The sequence below is a fragment of the Hydra viridissima genome, unplaced genomic scaffold (genome assembly GCF_058129835.1).
Source record: "Hydra viridissima isolate aposymbiotic clone 2 unplaced genomic scaffold, HvirCarnegie_v1 scaffold_7, whole genome shotgun sequence".
Lineage (NCBI taxonomy): Eukaryota > Metazoa > Cnidaria > Hydrozoa > Anthoathecata > Hydridae > Hydra > Hydra viridissima.
Genome location: NW_028324306.1, coordinates 11,727,284 through 11,745,063, shown reverse-complemented (window position 1 = coordinate 11,745,063; position 17,780 = coordinate 11,727,284). Strand labels below are relative to the sequence as shown.

At 27.0% G+C, this 17,780-nt stretch overlaps 1 protein-coding gene across 3 annotated transcripts; it reads right to left on the bottom strand.

The window, feature by feature from the left end:
• Nucleotides 1-1,274: 1,274 nt before the first annotated feature.
• LOC145184041 (uncharacterized) lies at nt 1,275-17,736 on the bottom strand. Of its 3 annotated transcripts, none has more exons than XR_016454085.1 (12): nt 17,505-17,664; nt 12,084-12,200; nt 9,586-9,861; nt 6,766-7,064; nt 5,864-6,030; nt 4,193-4,388; nt 2,991-3,583; nt 2,510-2,585; nt 2,223-2,266; nt 1,879-2,109; nt 1,745-1,791; nt 1,275-1,498 (listed from the first exon to the last, which is right to left on the bottom strand). XR_016454085.1 is itself a non-coding variant. In XM_090092949.1 (12 exons), exons 1-12 carry the CDS (start codon nt 17,566-17,568, stop codon nt 1,493-1,495), a joined length of 1,707 nt encoding a protein of 568 aa, XP_089949075.1. In that variant the 5' UTR covers nt 17,569-17,736; the 3' UTR covers nt 1,275-1,492. The 3 variants fall into 3 exon arrangements, 1 of the variants encoding a protein (XP_089949075.1); XM_090092949.1 differs by having other exon boundaries at nt 2,991-3,174; nt 17,505-17,736; XR_016454086.1 differs by lacking the exon at nt 2,991-3,583 and having other exon boundaries at nt 17,505-17,663.
• Nucleotides 17,737-17,780: the final 44 nt, after the last annotated feature.

The following is a 17,780-nucleotide window of genomic DNA, read 5'->3' as shown; positions in this document are numbered from 1 at the left end:
TATTCTTCCAATCGGACAATATTTTGAAGAAGCCCAAGAGGCTAGAAATAAACACAACAGGCAGTTTAGGGAACATTTTACGAGGAAAACATCACAAATGGACACATACGGATTTATTAAACAGACTGCTAATTACTTTAGATCCGGTTATAGCAAGTTTAAGAGCATGCTCGAAAACTAAGCATATCAAAATGAATCCTGAATTGTTAAATTTATTAAAAAGTGAGCAAAGTGATATAGCTTTAGAAAGTGACAATTCGCGAGGTTAGAATTATTTTGTTCTATCTCCAAGTTTAAATGTTGGGAGAAAGTTTTTGATTTTTTCTAAAAGTAAAAATTGTTTAAAGTTTTAACTTTTATTTTTAAAGAAATAATAACTTATACTTTTAATAATTTATGTTTAAGCAAATTATTTAGAAAAAAAAATTAAAAAATAATGCGTATTTTAAAAGTAATTATTACTAATTAAAATTAATAACTCATTTTCTTCCAACTTTTAAAATTGGAGATAGAACAAAATAATTCTAACCTCGCGAATTGTCTGGACACCTCTAAGAGGATTCACTAGATGAACATATCATCGCCAGTGATACCAAATAACTGAGTAATCTATTTTTGCCTCTTTCAAAATGTTTTTTGTTATTTAATTGTAAAATGCAAATGTCTTTTTTGTAAAATTTCTTTAATATTGAAATTAAAATCTAAAATTCTTCGATTCTTTAATTTTGCTCCATTTTGTAAAATTCAAAAAATATTATGTATGCTTTTATTTTTGTTATTTTGCACTTTAATGATTACTATATCTATTATTGTACTTTAAATAAGCAAAGTTATGGTCTATGTTTGTGTTTGGAATTTTTTCCTTCTAGATTGTTAAAATGACACACTGTGCGGCGCCCGGATTTCGAATAAAAAATGACGTACTATTAAGCCTACGGCTCTCCGACAAGAAAAACCTTTTTATCACCAACGGACAGTGATGTGTTAATAATAAACATACTTCGGCTAGTAAATTAATATGATTAAAGTGATAAATTAAATGAATAAACGAATAAAGAATTATTTACTTGAATTGGCTCCAACTATCAAAATAAATCAGCAAAATGGCCATTGTTTTAATATTAAGCAACTAAGGCAACCTTAGTTGCTTAATATTAAATTAAGCAACTAAGGCAACCGGTTTTTTTTTGAGAAGTCAAGACATCTTTCTTTTATACAGTTTAGGCAGATTTCAATGGTGGTGATAGTTAAAGCAAAATTGAAAAACACAAAAATAAATATATACTAAAATATCGATTTTCTGGAACAAATATATCAAATTTGACAATTAGACACCACAAATGTCTTAAAGACCTTCATCATCAGTACAGTAGTTTTTTCAGACACCTTTGTGTTCCAGTGTATGTAAAACATTTTTGTAATATTATTGCAATATAGTATCACAGTAACATATAAAATAGAGTGGATTCGACGTTTCAAGATTATAAACAGTTCATTCCTAAGATTAAAAAAAGAAATAAAATTATTAGGTATATAATTTCAACATGGAATTTTACGATAACTAATAAATCTGTATATATATATGTGTGTGTGTGTGTGTGTGTATCCATATATATATATATATGTATATATATATATATATATACACACACACACACACACACAAATAGATATATATATACATACACATATGTGTAAATACATATATATACATATACAGATTAAAAATTTTCATTTAACTCACCCAGCGAACCAAAAAACCATCGTTATCTTTTAAACCAAGATGATCAACTACGAAGAAAAAGCACAAAAATTGTATTAAAACTTCCATTTAAGATTAAAAGTAAAAATTTAAAAACAAACAAAAAAAAAACATACTTGTCAAAGTCTTATTCAAAATAATTCCAACTACTTTTGAGTTGTCATCAAGAGTCAGTTTCGTTACAGATAAAAATTTTTTTATCCCAATGATGCTGGATTCTGGAACACATAAACATACGAGAGATTTTAGACTATATGATCGCAGCATCCCGTTATTATCCCGTCCATAAAAAAGCTGAGCGTCCACGTCATAACCCAAGGGAAGTCCGCCAAAAGATGGCAATATGACTAAAAATAGATTGAGAAAGGAAAGTTAGATTGGTATATTATTATGAGAACTTAATAATTAAAATTAGGTGAAGATAAAAACTCATGATTTCAAAACAAAACAATTGACTTACTAGTAACGGATCGAACGACGTATGTAAGTATACCGCAGAAAAACCTAATAGTTGAATTATAATAAAAAAAAAATTATAAAAAAGAATAATATCAAAATAAAGAACTTTAGACTTTAAATAAAGTGAACGGTTTTAGTAGAAACAGTGGAGAGCTTAAAATCCCCAGCTAATTAAAAAAAAAAAGTTTAACTGGTGAACATTATATGATATTAAACATTCAATTTCACAGGATCAAATAAAAATCCACCAACCAAGATACAAAATATCAAAAGAAAAAAAAAGAAAACCTCTTAATTGACCAACCACAAAACAAAACAGAATTGTCGTTCCAAATTAAAGCTGATTTTACATTGAACAAAGAATCTAAATAAAAGATATCGACGCTGTACTGAAATAAGTCGCTAACTATAGTTTCATGCCAAAATCAGTTATTTAAAATAAAAAAGTCATCATTGTTGTTGTCTGACAAAAATCGTGAAAGAGAGATTTTTAAAATTCAAAATTGTAAGATGAAAATTCAGTTTTCTAATTATAATTTAAAATAAAAATAATCCAAATATTATTATTTTGGAATGATTATCATCATCCAACATGTTCAAAATGTTTATGCATTTAATTTTTTAAATAGCCAACCATTTCAATTAATGTCTTCATGAAAATTTACAGTTGAAAGTTTATGGCTCAAAGAATACACAAATTTTATCAGCTCAACAGCATTGAAATATGAACAAAAGACTGACACACTGAGCCGTTGTTCAAAAACAATACCTGTCTTTTTGTTAAAAGCAAAAGAATGTGAATAAACTTGTTGAATCCTTAAATTATTCCTGTACTCATAAACGATATCTTCATAGTAGATACTGGGTAAAGTATTTTCAACTCCAATTGGAACATCACTAAATTTGAATTGTGCTGTCACTTCTATTTCACCCCCATGATAAAAAGTTGGGAACTAAAATGGGCAAAAATGCATTAGAAAATTGTAAGATAAGTACTTATACTGCATACTGAGTAACTCTGCTCATTTTTATGACAGCTAATTATTTGTTGCCAAATTTCAATTTGTTAAACAGAAATTGTATACAACTATTTTTTTAGCATCAATCATATGAGGATAATGTTTTCTTTTAAAATTGACTAAATTCACTAAATTTCTAGAAACAGGGTTTTATGTCTACAGAAGTATACTCATCTTGATTCTTGCTGCTCATTTTGTTTTCTGCTGGATGAAGATTGGCTGTTAGCCAAATCACTCAGAGAGACACTTCTGCTAACTTTAGATTCTTTCACAGAATCTTCTTTTGTTTTGTCTAATGTTCAACAATAACTTCATACATGATTGCAATCGATATATACTGCTCCTAATGTAATAATACAGCATCTGGCAACTTAATCAGTACATTTTGATAACTGATGTTATGTATGCGTGATGTTTCTAATCAGTTTATTAAATTTGGATAGTTGTTGTCAAGATTGAGTTACAGATTGAGTGATACATTGCATAAATGTTCTACCTTCAATACTATGTATAGGAGCAACACTAACACTGAACCACTTGTAGTTTATCATCTATTTAGATGTTGAAGTTGAACCACAATTGGAAATATACAGTGTCTTGCCAAGACAATTTTTATTTTATACTTACACTTACTTATAATAATTTATACTCATAATATTAATGAAAATTATTTTAGAAACAAAACAAGTCATTTCTGATTTTAGTTTTGAATTGTTAAAAACTAAAAGGTCTAATCAAATACTTATTAATATCATACTTGAAGTAGCTTTTTTTTTCATTTTTAACTTTATTAGATCTTAAATAAACTGTAAAGGAAGTTGGCAAGACCCCTAAAGACCAAATTTTATTAGGATGGGCTTGAAAAACCATACTTTTACACTATGCAAAATTTGGAACAAATTATTAGCATCATAAGTTTATGCAGTTATACTAGACATGTGTAACTACTTACATAGTATTCAGCAACTGATACACTTAGATTCTTTATGCCAGTTGAGATACACTCAAAATATTTATACGATGGTTCTGTGTATGAGAAATTCAGCAGCTTCAATAAATTGTGATCATAGTATATTTTATATTTTAGTTTTTCTAGGTCTGCAGTGTAGTTGGTGTTGTTGTTGGAATAGTACTTCACAAATTTATGACTAAAATAACAAATAAGGACAAAAAAAAAATGACAAGGTTAAAGATCTACCAAATTAAGGGGCCGACTGAACCTAATTCTGTTGTAAGTATAGGTTAACAAACATAATTTTTCTGTAAATAACTTAAAGAAATTATAAGAATTTTCAAAAACAGTTTAATTTTCTGTTTGGACTGAACCAATTTTCTTATTTGGCCTACTTGCTATAAACTTAGATATTAGTTTATTAATAGCCTATTTGATGTTTCAAAATTAGATATCAATTAAAAATATTTAACTTGTCTTTAACAGTGGTTTTTGTAAAAAAATAAAAAAATTGCCCCTTTTTCTTCAAGGTAATTCTTAGATAAATCAAAGAGGGTTTATTTCATTCCAAATAAAATCTCAAATTCATATTTAGGATGAAAACTGCATTACGGTTGCTGAGATATAGGCTCTTAATTCCAGACTTTTGTTCATTTTTTAAGCACCACAAAATTTTAAGTTTAAAGATTGTTAGTTCATTCTAAATAACATATTTACATACTACAAGCCTGAAATTTGGTACATTGTAGTTTTTAATATGATGAAACAGAAAATGATTTTAGATTTTATTATAAATAAACAGAATTTTGATAACTGCCATAAAAACATACAGTGCAAAATACACATACTTTCATTGCTTGAAAAAGTCTAAACTAAATAATTCAAAAACTTTCTCAATTTAACTATACACATATATAAACCTACATGGAAATGAATACAATTTTTACATGAATAGGCAACTACATGGATGCTTAGGGTGTCTGGAACCCTAGGTTTCCCTGCAGCTGCCTATTTATATAAGTTATAGGACTAAATTTTGAAAAAAAGGTGCCAAATATTAAAAGAAAAAGATACCATAATTTAAAAAAAAAATTTCATATGTTTACCAGTTTTTTAATAATTATATATGAATTTTATAACAGTGATTCATGACTTAACTTGGATTTTTCATTTACAGTTAAAATGTCTTTAAAAACAAAAAAAAGATTGTTAAGTTTGAATAATTGACTAAAATTGTTATCAACAATAAAAAATAGTGTATTTTGTAGTTGAAAAGTAATTGAAATTATAAATCTCCTGAAATTCTTTAAACTCAACACTAAATGACTTCATTTAAGCCCTTCGAATAAACATAGTGTTGCTTCTCATTCTATTGTACCTTTTAGGAAAAAGAAAAGTTAAGCAGGCAAATAATGGACTAATTGAAAAACAAAATAAGACTAAAACAAACATTTTTTAAAAACACTTCAAATTAGTGCTAACATAGATGATGATTACTATTGTCAAATCATAATAGAAAATCTCATCAAGAAATTAAAAATCTACTTTCTGATATTCCTTCCACAAACATGGTAATAAACTTTATCTGAAATTTTCTCAGTTAATTAATATGTTCAATCAATGATTAAGAAGTAAATAACTAACAAAAAAACAGACTTAAATGAAGCTTACATGTTTTCATCTTTTGTAAATGCATAGTTAGGGTCTATGACATCCAACTGAGCAAACTTACTGCCGCCTTGCACCACAGTGAAGTTTTTTATGAGAATTGTTATTTTTTGTATACTAAAAAAGATTAATGCCAACCCATATTCCTTCGTTTTATTTACCTCAGAAACCTAAACAGAAAAAAAAAAAATAATAATAAAAGAGAAAGTAAAATGTTAATTTACATTGAAGCCAGTAAGAATTAGTAAAAAGTAAGTTAACCTCAACAAAAATAATTGCACAAAACGTTTGTTTACTTTAAGTATTTAGACGTGCTTTACTCAAACTGCAATTAAGAGATTTTCTTAATTTTGATCTAATTATAAGTTTAAGATTTGTTCATTTCAAGATAAGTAACACTTTACTACTTTTATATTTGATCTAGTTTCTAATTTTACATAATAATTCAAAACAAATATGCAAATGAAAGTCTACAAAATATTTAATTCCTGAAAGTCTACAAAATATTTAAGGTAAGTTCAGCCAAAAAAAAAAAAACAAAAAAAAAACGACACTCATGAGTTTAAGATTTGTTAATTTCTAGATAAGTTAGCACTTTACTTCAAAAATGAAAACTCTGAAAGTGTCATTGTCACACTCAGTGTTTTCAGAAATATCAAAGTTTTAATTTTAATGACTGAGCATTTTTATGTCATAAACCTGAATTAAAGCCTTTTTAAAGTATGAATTATAGCTTATCAGAATTAAATGAGTGTTGAAGCAAAATATTGAAAATTGAACTTTTCTTATATTTACAAAGTTTCTTATGTTTACAAACCTATAAAAACAATTTAAATCTGACTGCTTAACTAAATCTCTTATGTTTTTAGGAATGATTTAAGAAAAAAAAAAAATTTAAATCCTACCCGAACTTTGTAATCAAAATTTTCAACAACACTATCATTTATAGCCCAAATTTCATATGTTTTTTGAAAAGTTACATTTTCTTCATCTTTTGAATCACAAGTAAACGCATTATCATGAATTGCACCAGGTATAAAAAAGACATCTGATAAATTTAATGGAGTTTCATAATCAATAGCTTTAACTTGAAATATATCTTCTCCTTGAATGATTAATGTGAAACTTATATTCACACTTAAAAATGCACCAGGAGATATTGTTGATTTTTCACTGTCAGAATTAGATATGCTTAACTGATTGACTAAAGTATAATTAAACACAATATAATTGGTAAGAATGTTAAAATAAAGATTAAATATTTAAAATAGACAAAAGAATTGAATGAATTGACAGTAAGAAAAATTGAATCCAACATATTTACTCAAACAACCTGGAAAACCAACAAGAGAATGACAATAACCTCCATTTATTTTAAACATTCAACTGACATAAAAGAAAAAAATTAAATAAACCTATTTTATTTCTGTGGTTGCAATTGATCATGTGTAAAATAGTTTATTTTTTTTAGCAAATAGCTTTTCCTTTTTGACAAAAATGCTTCATTGTAAAATATGATAGAACATAAAACATAAAATAGGGTTATTAAAAAATAAAAAAATGAAAATTTATTAAATGAATAAGATTAAACAACAGCTAATTGACCCAAAAACTTTTTTCTTCATTCAAACATTTTATGTTGTTGCAAATTTCTTAACTAATAATTTTGATAACTTAAATTAATAAAGGTAAGTGATATGTTGATTGGTTGTAAAAAATGGCATCTTTAGCTATCCCCTAGCAAAGTTTAAATGAAAGAAATAAATGAAGAATATTCAAATAAAAAAAAATTGCTGATTAATTTTATATTCATTAAATACTGCTAAAAGTACTTAACTACATACTTAAGTAGATTAGGCTTTAAAAAAAACTGTCAATTTATTTAATTTTTTTTGGCTTTTAATACTAGATTTTATTTTTTCATCTGTTAAATATGGCAATTAGTAACTGTCAAAAAAACTCAATTCATATTTGAACATACGATGGTTTCTATATTTCTAAATGCACTATTGAGCCTAGCATTTTGAATTTGAAAGTTTCTAATTTTTCAGCACCCTAATAACTATGAAAACCTGTTTTTGTATAAAAGCCTTCACATAAAATATTTTTTTGGTAATAAACATAAAATGAATATATACAAAAGCAGTTTTTAATAGGTTTGAAATATTTGCATTGCTTGAATATAATATATGTAGAGAGAGGTTAGTGGACCCAATATACATGTATAAAACTACTTGTTTAGGACAAAAGTAGTGGGTTTTTTAAACTGTAAGAAAGAAACTGGAAGGATGTAAGTGCCATCTTTGCTGCTAAAGCAATAACATAGAGGACTTTAAAAACAATTTAAACATTTGCAATATTTATGTTAAATTAAGTTTGTAAATAACAAGAGAGTTACATGGGATAAGCTATTGGATGATAAGCAATATTTAATATGATATATGATATATGAGCATTACATCAAGGTATATGATATATGAGCATTACATCAAGATATATGATATATGAGCATTACATCAAGGTATATGATATATGAGCATTACATCAAGGTATATGATATATGAGCATTACATCAAGGTATTAGATACAATTTAATTTTGTTGATTTTTAATGAGGCAAATAAAAACTAAAAAATAATATGCCAAGTAAGCCTTGGCATGGTATTTCTTTTTATTTTTTTCACCATTTGTTGCAATTACTTGAAGGAAAGAAACATTATGTACAATTGAGCCGCTGTTTAAGATATTGAAGAAAGCATATTTTTCACAGATCTTAAGAGATATATTGAAGAGTCAGAGTCTTTTTTGATAGAAGCCCTAATTCAGCAAATAGATGCAAGCATGCCTTAACTCAATCCAGAATGGAACGTAAAGGGAAATTTGGCTCAAATTTTGCCGAAACTTTTTAGGTCTGAAAATAACAAAAATTATATTGGAAGTTCTGTGATATTTTGAGCCCTATAAAACACTCAAGAATTATCAAAATCAATAGAAATAATAAAAATGCAAAAAAAACGTTTAATTTAATTTTACACATAATTTATAATTTGGTGTAAGTTATAAAAAATTTTGCTAACTAAAATTACAGTAATGTGTTAGCAATAGTTTAAATCCATTTTGAAGAAATTGGTTTTTTGATAAAGTAATTTTCTTTAAATTTAAAGCAAAATGTGTAGTATTTACCTATGAGTCTGAAATTCAAAGCGGTGGGCTAAGTAATTACCTGTGAGTCTAAAATATATTGTAGTGTTTTTATAAATGTTTTTGGACTCTTTTTCAGATCCCTAATAATCTTGAAACCTTTCTTTATTCAAAAAGCAACTTTCAAACCCAAATTACAAGACTTAGCATTGTCTCTAGAAAGGTGAAATTTTTCATGGACCATACTAGGATCTAAATTTACAATAAAGAAACCATGGTATCTTCAAATATGATTTTAGTTTCTTTTTTGAACTGTCTTATTGATCATAGATCTTTGCCTGAAAATACTTTAATCCACCTGAAAACATTCTGTGAAGTTTTTTTTGAAATTACATTTTATTATTTTAAAGAACAAATTTATGGTGATGAAATATTGTTTTTTTCTGGGTGGCTTGTGGGCTTTGAAGACTTTTCTCTGAAGAGCTTTTGTCAGACAGAGAGTAAAACCATTCATTACAAACGTATTAACAAGCAAAAAAAACAGCAAATATATTTACTAAAGCACATATCAAACAAATAACTCACATATGGCAAGTAGATAAAACAAATGTTCAATGGTGCCACTTAAAAGTGGTTTTGATACTACAGCTAGATTTTCAACTTGAAGTTTGTTATCAATTTGATTTATTGGTTCAATGATTACTGTATTGGTATAGTATTCAGCATCAGAATTGAGTTGAAATGATCCATCATTAACAGGAATATTACTTCCAACTGCAAGTTCTGAAGTACTATCAATGTAAAGATAATTGCCATCGATAGTTTGAAATGATACAGAATTAGGACATACACTGCATAAACCTAAAAAATTTTATGAATATTTAATTGATTAAACAAATTCTAAATAAACTGAACGACAGATTTTTCCCTTTCATTTTTTAAAAGGGTAATTTTATAATGGGGCACTCTTTATTTTTGTTTGTAATGACAAAAAAAAAAAAAAAAAAAAAACCTTAAAAAATTGTTTCATGAGCACTTGACAATTTTTAGAGTTTACTAAGTATTTAGAACCTAAGCTGCCAGGATTCTAAGCTTTGCTTTAGTAAGTTGTATATAAATTTAATTGCATAACAAAAAAAATATTTAAAAATATGCAATATGGTGCAATTAATCTTGCAAATTGGTAAAACTGCATGCCAGGTTTCTTAAATGACTGTTGTTGATTGATTGCAGAATATATTTGACAACCTCAATTTTTTAAAGTAATTTTTTGTATATTCATGTTTTCTCTTTAGCTTTTTATATTTTTGTTTTCTCTGTTGTTTTTATTTCATACTAGTTATAACATAAATACAAAATAAAAAATCAAAATATAATAAAATAAAACTGTTACTCTTGTGTCATGCCTAAACAATGTCTTTTGCTAAAAGAATGATAGTGAAAGGAAGAAGAGCTTTTTTGATGATGAACCTTATACTTAAGGATTTAAAAAATATACCAAGAGAGAAAAGAAACCAATTATTAGATGAATAGTTAATAAGCCTTGATATATAAAAAATATGATACAGATGTTTTGATCATAATAGATGCTGTTTAGATAAGCAGTGAAATATTTAGATTATAAACTAAAATATTTTAGATTTATTTAAAATTAATGAGATTGTTGCTTACAACTATATACTTATATATTTTCTTAAGTTTTTTATATAATTAGCAGCAACTCATAAAAATAATACAGCTATTCACGAAAGTTTAAACGATTGCAGAATTTTTATCAAGTATGTTTGGTTTTTGTTTAATAAAGAAAAACTGTAAATTGATATCGACTTAATTTTTTTTATTTATTAAAGAAAAAGTAACTAGCTTTAAAATGAATATGAACATTTTATAAAAATTTTAATATTTAGTTAGAAAAAAGCTATTACAAAAAATCTTATAGGAAAAATAAGAAGCACAAAAGTTTAAACGAATTGCAACATTCGAACAAAAAATGAAAAAAAAGCGAAATTAATATTTGAAGTGTCCTCCTTTGTTTTTATAGGAAAGATAAACTCGTTTATGCATTGATTCAACTAATTTCATGCACATCACGCGATGTACCTTCAGCCAGTACTCATTCAAAAGTTGCTTTAAATGCTGAGTTAATTGAATTTCATGGTATGTCAGTTGATTGTCGATCCAAGACCAAATATTTTCGATTGAGATCTGGTGATCTAGGGCACCAGGGCATCACATTGAACTTTTTTTTCAAAAAATATTCTTTGATTGAGTGTGCTGTATGAGCTGAAGCCCTGTCTTGTTGAAAGATGAATTGCTTGCTTCTGCCATACAAGTGTCTGATTGATGGAACTAAACACGTTTCCAATGTGTTCTTGTAGGTGTATTGATTAATTCGGCCTTTTTTGTCCGCGCCATACCAATAACTTGCCATTTGATGTCACTAGAAACTGATTTTCGACCCATTTGCACGCAATTGAAATTAATTCGAAATTCGCAATATTTTAAGTTGATTTTTAATGAATTAAAAGCTGCCTGATGATGTTGTGATGAATTTTTTAATTGAAAAACTACTCAATTATTTGCTAATTATTTGATAAATCCGCTGCGAAATTTTTTTTCGCAGCGGATTTATCAATTAATTAGCAAATAATTGATCCTAAATAAAATCGTTTAAACTTTTGTGAAACCTCTTTATTTGTATCACCTACCTTTTAATGAAATTTCTGAGTAAACGGTAATGAGTCAAAACCTACTTTTTTTTATTCTATTAACAAATAATCTATTTACCAAATTGGAAAAATAATTATTTTGATATCTATTTCCGTTAGATTTTTATTCAAGAAAAACCGAAGATTAGATTTGAAAATTCTGCAATCGTTTAAACTTTCGTGAATAATAGCTGTAAATGTCTCAAATGCTAATGAAGAGTGTCTCAAATGCTAATGAAGAATCTATTTTTTACATATATATGCTTTGATAACTTTGGGTGGAACCTCAGTCAACAAGAAAATTAACATGAAAAACTTTATAGAAAAAAGCAATTTTTTTACTGTACTATATATAACTAGAAACAACTTTCTCACCGGCAACAATCTTGAATCTTGTTTTATAGCCAGTTTCTAATTTCCCATTTATTCCAATACAGCTTTTTCTGTTTATGGCAGGTACTATAACATACCATTCATTTAGATTGTAAGCACCTAAGATAAAAACTGGATTATAAATACAATTTAAAAAAGTATTATTTATAAAGTTAACATTGTCATATTAATATTTAAAAGTGCAGTTTAAATGCAATCTAAATTTAAAGTCTTGAAACAAAACTATGTAATTTTTTTTACTTGCTTTGTAAAATCAAAAACAAAACAAAATATTAAAAACTAGAAGCCATCAAAACTTAAAGACTTTGCTAGTGCTAGCTACCAGGAGGGACTCCAAATAGCCTTTGATTTTTAAATCTAATTCATAGATATATAAATATTGAAGTTACTGCATTATCAGCTACACTTACTATTCCATAGTTATTGCCTTTATTTAGCCAGAACAAATGCCTCAAATATTCACTCCTTACTTTAAAGATTATCATTCAAATTGCTCTGAAATACTAATATATATATTTTAAACATGATGCATGTACTTTGAATCAAGAGCTTCGTACTTTCATTGAATCAGCCTAGGCAGTTATTACATGTCCATTTCTCTGGATACCAATATTAAAATGTTATGCATGTGCTTGAATATCTCATTCAATTGTGTAGTTTTAAATATTCAAGTAGTAATTTTGAGGCATAACTTAACACTGGGTTTACTGTTTAGAGACAGCTCACATTTACTTAACTGGGCATAGATTGCCAATTTTTACCCTAAACCCTAAAATGAGGATCAAAAAAATGTCATATAAACTTGAATAATTTACATGTTTATTAATTTAACAAAGTAAAAATTGCATTAATTAGAAACATTATTAACATGGAAAAACATCTAAATGTTTTTTTAAGAAGTGGAACTTTTTTTCCTAGACTACCATATAAAAGCACTTTTGGAACTTATTCAAGATTTCTATCTGAAAAAAAGCAATCAAACAGTTAGAATTAACCTAACTAACCATGGATACATAAGACTTATACAAAGGTACATATACAGGTTTTCACCAGCAAAATGAAATAATAGTCTATCTCTACTATAACCTATTAAGTTATGGAACCTTAAATCTACCCAAACATGATCTTATTTTTTACCAAATTTAGTAACTGATACTATATTTTTTCAACAGGATTAATTCTGATTAAAGTAATATACTAATTTAGTTTTTCAACAATTTGGATCAAACAAATAGCTTATTAGCACAAATGATGCTCCACAATAAAAAAGCTCCAAAAATGCTTTACATGAGCCTTCTTAAAAAAAATAAAAATAATTGGATGTTCTTTGTGCCAAACACTAGTTAATGAAATATTTATTTTTGGCGGAACCTCAGCTCAAATAAATAAAAATGACCCTCAAAACTTAAGAATCAATTTTCTTTCTTAGAAAATTTAACCAGATTTTGATTTTTTCACCATATGATCCCTGAGGGTATATTATAATCGGGACTATATTGCCATTTTTTTAGTCCTTATTTAAGAGTTTAGGGAAAAAATTGGCAAGCTGGGTGTGTGAAGGCATGCTCACACTTAATTGACATTTGGAAGATTTATTGCACTCTTAAATTTAAATTGCCCTAACATGAATTTTCTGCTTCTCAATAGAGTAAAATAACATTGTGTAATCAAGTCCACATACAGAAAGTATTTTTTGTGATACCTCTGTTCTAAGCGTTTCAGTTTGTATTTTCAGTACTGTTTTAATTTGTTTTTTACTTTGGTACGGTAAATAGTTTTTTGCAAGGGGCTTACTTAACATCTGGGGTTTTAGGGATAGGACCTTAAATGGAACGGAGCGTTTCTTTTACTTTTGTGCCTAATTCGCTTAATAAAGCAGTATAATTTTAATAACGCAATTAGTGATAGAAAAAAAACATAAAGAATAAACGTTATTTACATCATTCGTATTACGCGATTTTGGAGATCGCGACGCCGTATTCTGAGGCAAATAAGACAATCAAAATAAACGGTTTATTGATTAGGCTAATTCATTACTAAAAATAATTGATTAGTTTAATTAATTAAAAATTTAGTAGAAAAATACAGATACAGAAAGATGAAATGAGGGTAATGCTACTAAGAATGAAAGGTAAGAGTAAATCAAATCAAATGAAATTTTAAATAAAAAAGAGGGTTAATTATTTTTTTTACATTCAACTTTTAGTATATCGCAGTTTTATCTCTGCATATAATAACTAAAAACTTAAAATAAAAGTTGTGTAAAAAGTGATTAGTAAAAATACCACTCTTCCGTTAAATGTACTGCTTCATGAACATTAAGATTGACATGAAACCACCCAAAGCATCGATCACACCATATGCTTTTACATACTTCTTCCTCTTTCCCAAAAAAACTTTTCCAGTCTTAATTACTTTTTAGTTTAATAGATTATTTTGACATAAAAAAATTTCTTTTATCTTTAACAAAACTGGAGGTTAATTTCAAAAAATATTCCTTCATTTTCATATACATTTTTTCAGTATGTATAATTGAAATCAAAATCTTTTGTTGTCCGTACCATGAAGTAACATACTATGAAGTAACATAAAATCTGTTGAGTGCCTATTTACTAAGACCATTATGAGAGACTGCTATGGTGATATAAATAAAGTAACTTTGAAACACAAAAATAAAACTTATGCATTTTGTAACCTTTAGCGTTAAAATGCTTTTTTGATGTAAATTTTTAAAATGCTATTTGTTCATGAACTAGTTAATCAATTTCGTAAAGTAGAGCTATGGCATGATTACAAATTTCTACTGACTATTTCACAACAACTATCCACCAGTTTTTGTGGCTAGAAATATTTAGCAACGCTAGAACTTTACAATATCAAATAACTATATCTGCTCTAATTGAGGTTTAAAATACCATCAACAAACTCATAATCAAAATACGAATAGGTTTTTTGATTCTTAAAGTATCCTACTCATAACGTAATCAACTAATATGCAGACCAGATTTTAAGTCTCATTATTACATCCTTTTTGATGAACGCCAATTTTTTTAAACAATAACCTATCGTCAAAATTCATGGTCTAATACACAATATATGTATGGTTTAATACACAATATTTGTATGAGTAAATGTAAAAAATAACTATGTCGCGTAACACAAGCAAGATATTAAAAATAAAAGCTGATTTGAATTAAATACAACGGTATACAAAAAATTAATATCTCAAATATTATACAATATAACACAATATATTCAGTACAATATATTCAGGCCACAAATTAATGTATGAATACCTTATAAATACTGTTTATAACCATTTCAACATCAAGGCATATTCTACATCTTAACATTTGTTTATATTGGTGATTATAATACAAAAAAGACACTATATGGGCAATATTCAATCTGTTTCACCTCCTTTTCCTGAAAAATTGTAATAAATTAATTAGATTGACATAAACGTCTGTTGAATAAATCCATGTTGTATTCTTTCGCGCCTTATGATAAATAATTCTTTGTATTACTTTATGTTTTTTAAGGTACTTTTTAAACCTCTTTTATTCATTATACCCAAAGACACATTATGGGTATAATATTATCTCCGTGAAATAAATTCTCCAAAGTCACAAAATATTTTTTATTCATTATACCCAAAGACACATTATGGGTATAATATTATCTCCGTGAAATAAATTCTCCAAAGTCACAAAATATTTTTTATTCATTATACCCAAAGACACATTATGGGTATAATATTATCTCCGTGAAATAAATTCTCCAAAGTCACAAAATATTTTTTGCTTACAACAATTTTTTTCTAAGAAACGTGATTTTTTTTTAATCCGATGTTTTTGTAAAACTTTAAATTTTGATTTTCGCCTTTTAGAAGGAATATATCTTTTAGAAGAAATATATCTTTTAGAAGGAATATATCTTTTAGAAGGAATATATCTTTTAGAAGGAATATATCTTTTAGAAGGAATATATCTTTGAAAAACAGAATGTGGAAATAACTTTGTTATTGTCCATTTAATATAAATTTTTTATTGATTTTATTATAAATTTTTTATTTAGCCTTATTAATGCCATGATTGCTTCCAAACACCAAAAAGTTTTGAATGTGGAAACAGGAAATAATAAAAATTTAAAATTTGTTATTTTAGTTTGGGAAATGAAAATTAATGTTTGCAAATTGTTGTTTTTCCTGGTGTTGTAAACAGTAGAGTAATTTCTTACTCTATTTTTTTACAAAGTGTCCACCTCTGCTCTTTAATTCTAAATTGTTTTACAAATTAATTCTTTCAGTACTTTTCGTGTAACTAGCCCGGGGTTCGTAGTTTTTTATGATCATTTTCATTTTTTTTTGTGAGATATATTTGGGTTTAGTTTTCTCACCACTAACACAAAATTAGTATTAACAACGGTAGGAATTTGTTAAATTCCTTTCTAATTTTTTAAATATCCCATTTAGCTATGAGGCGGCTAAACACATCCTTAATAGGAGATAGTGCATGTTAATCAAAACTGCCTCTACATTAGTTAAACAGTAATCATATTCCTTTATACAAAATGGAGCTAAAGGATAGAGCGTCTTCTGATAATTTTGTATTTTCTCTGGTTCTATTTTGGCTTTTGGCTTGTGACAGTTTAAAATTTTTTAAACTCATATTTATTGATGAAATAGGACGGAATAGTTTGGCAATATGTTTTCCTTTTGACACGTGCTTTTATTCATAAAATAGTCTCACATTTTTGTAGATACCATGAATAAATATTGCAAATGAAATAACCATGGATTAATATTCATGAGTTGACAACATCCATAAAACTAAATCTTTGCGTTATTCCAAATTTACTTTCAACCTCACAAACATTACCTCTAATATATATTTAGAGGTAAACATTTCCTGTGGCTCAAAAAATTTTATTTTACACCATGAAATTATAAAAAAACGAACTGTGCGATTTGAAAAAGTTAAAAGCCAGAACCAAAGAGAATGTATCTCTCATGTAGTTCAAAGTAATCGTCATTTTCTTTCTACAGAACTCTGCAGTTATCTCAGAAGATAAGGAGAAGCTTGAAGCAAAACTTTTGAAAAGATAACAGCTACCCTACCTTTTTTTTTGGCACTAAAAATGCTTACTCAAAAAGAGTTGATAAAACTATATTGGTGAAACTTCCGTAAAACTACTTTGTTTTGAAGCTCCTTAGAAATTTCGATGAATTTGAGCTAAAATGAAATCTAATAGGTGGAAAAATTTTAGACATAAAACAGCACAAACGTTTCATTTTTTTTTTTTTTTTTTTTTTTTTTAAGGCTAATTCAACAAGTGGGCAAACCTGGTCATAAAGATTCTTTCATAATTCGCTAATAGTGAACATAAGAAAAAGATTTTTACCTGCTAAAAGTATTACGCCAAATAAACATGCTGCAACAATATGGAGTTTCATTTTCAAACTCATCTGAGATTTAAAAAGCAATAAAAAGTTTGGCACCCAAATTAATTTTTGATTCGTTTGACGTTAAACATCAATTTCAATCAATGTTGAAATGAAAAGTTTATTTCTACGAGGGTTTCACTTAAAACGTACCATGGAAACGCTCATGTCAAGACGTTCTGAACCGTGTTTAAATACACGTCTACATTTCATCAATCTTCATTCATTATATCATA

What these genes read in the sequence shown, in the direction of transcription:
- LOC145184041 (XM_090092949.1), bottom strand. Translation starts at nt 17,568, where the DNA reads ATGAGTTTGAAAATGAAACTCCATATTGTTGCAGCATGTTTATTTGGC. An exon ending in TGTGGTTGGTCAATTAAGAG is followed by an intron (nt 2,267 to 2,509) that starts GTTTTCTTTTTT and finishes TTCAACTATTAG; the next exon opens with GTTTTTCTGCGGTATACTTA. An exon ending in TTTGAATAAGACTTTGACAA is followed by an intron (nt 1,792 to 1,878) that starts GTATGTTTTTTT and finishes TTTTCTTCGTAG; the next exon opens with TTGATCATCTTGGTTTAAAA.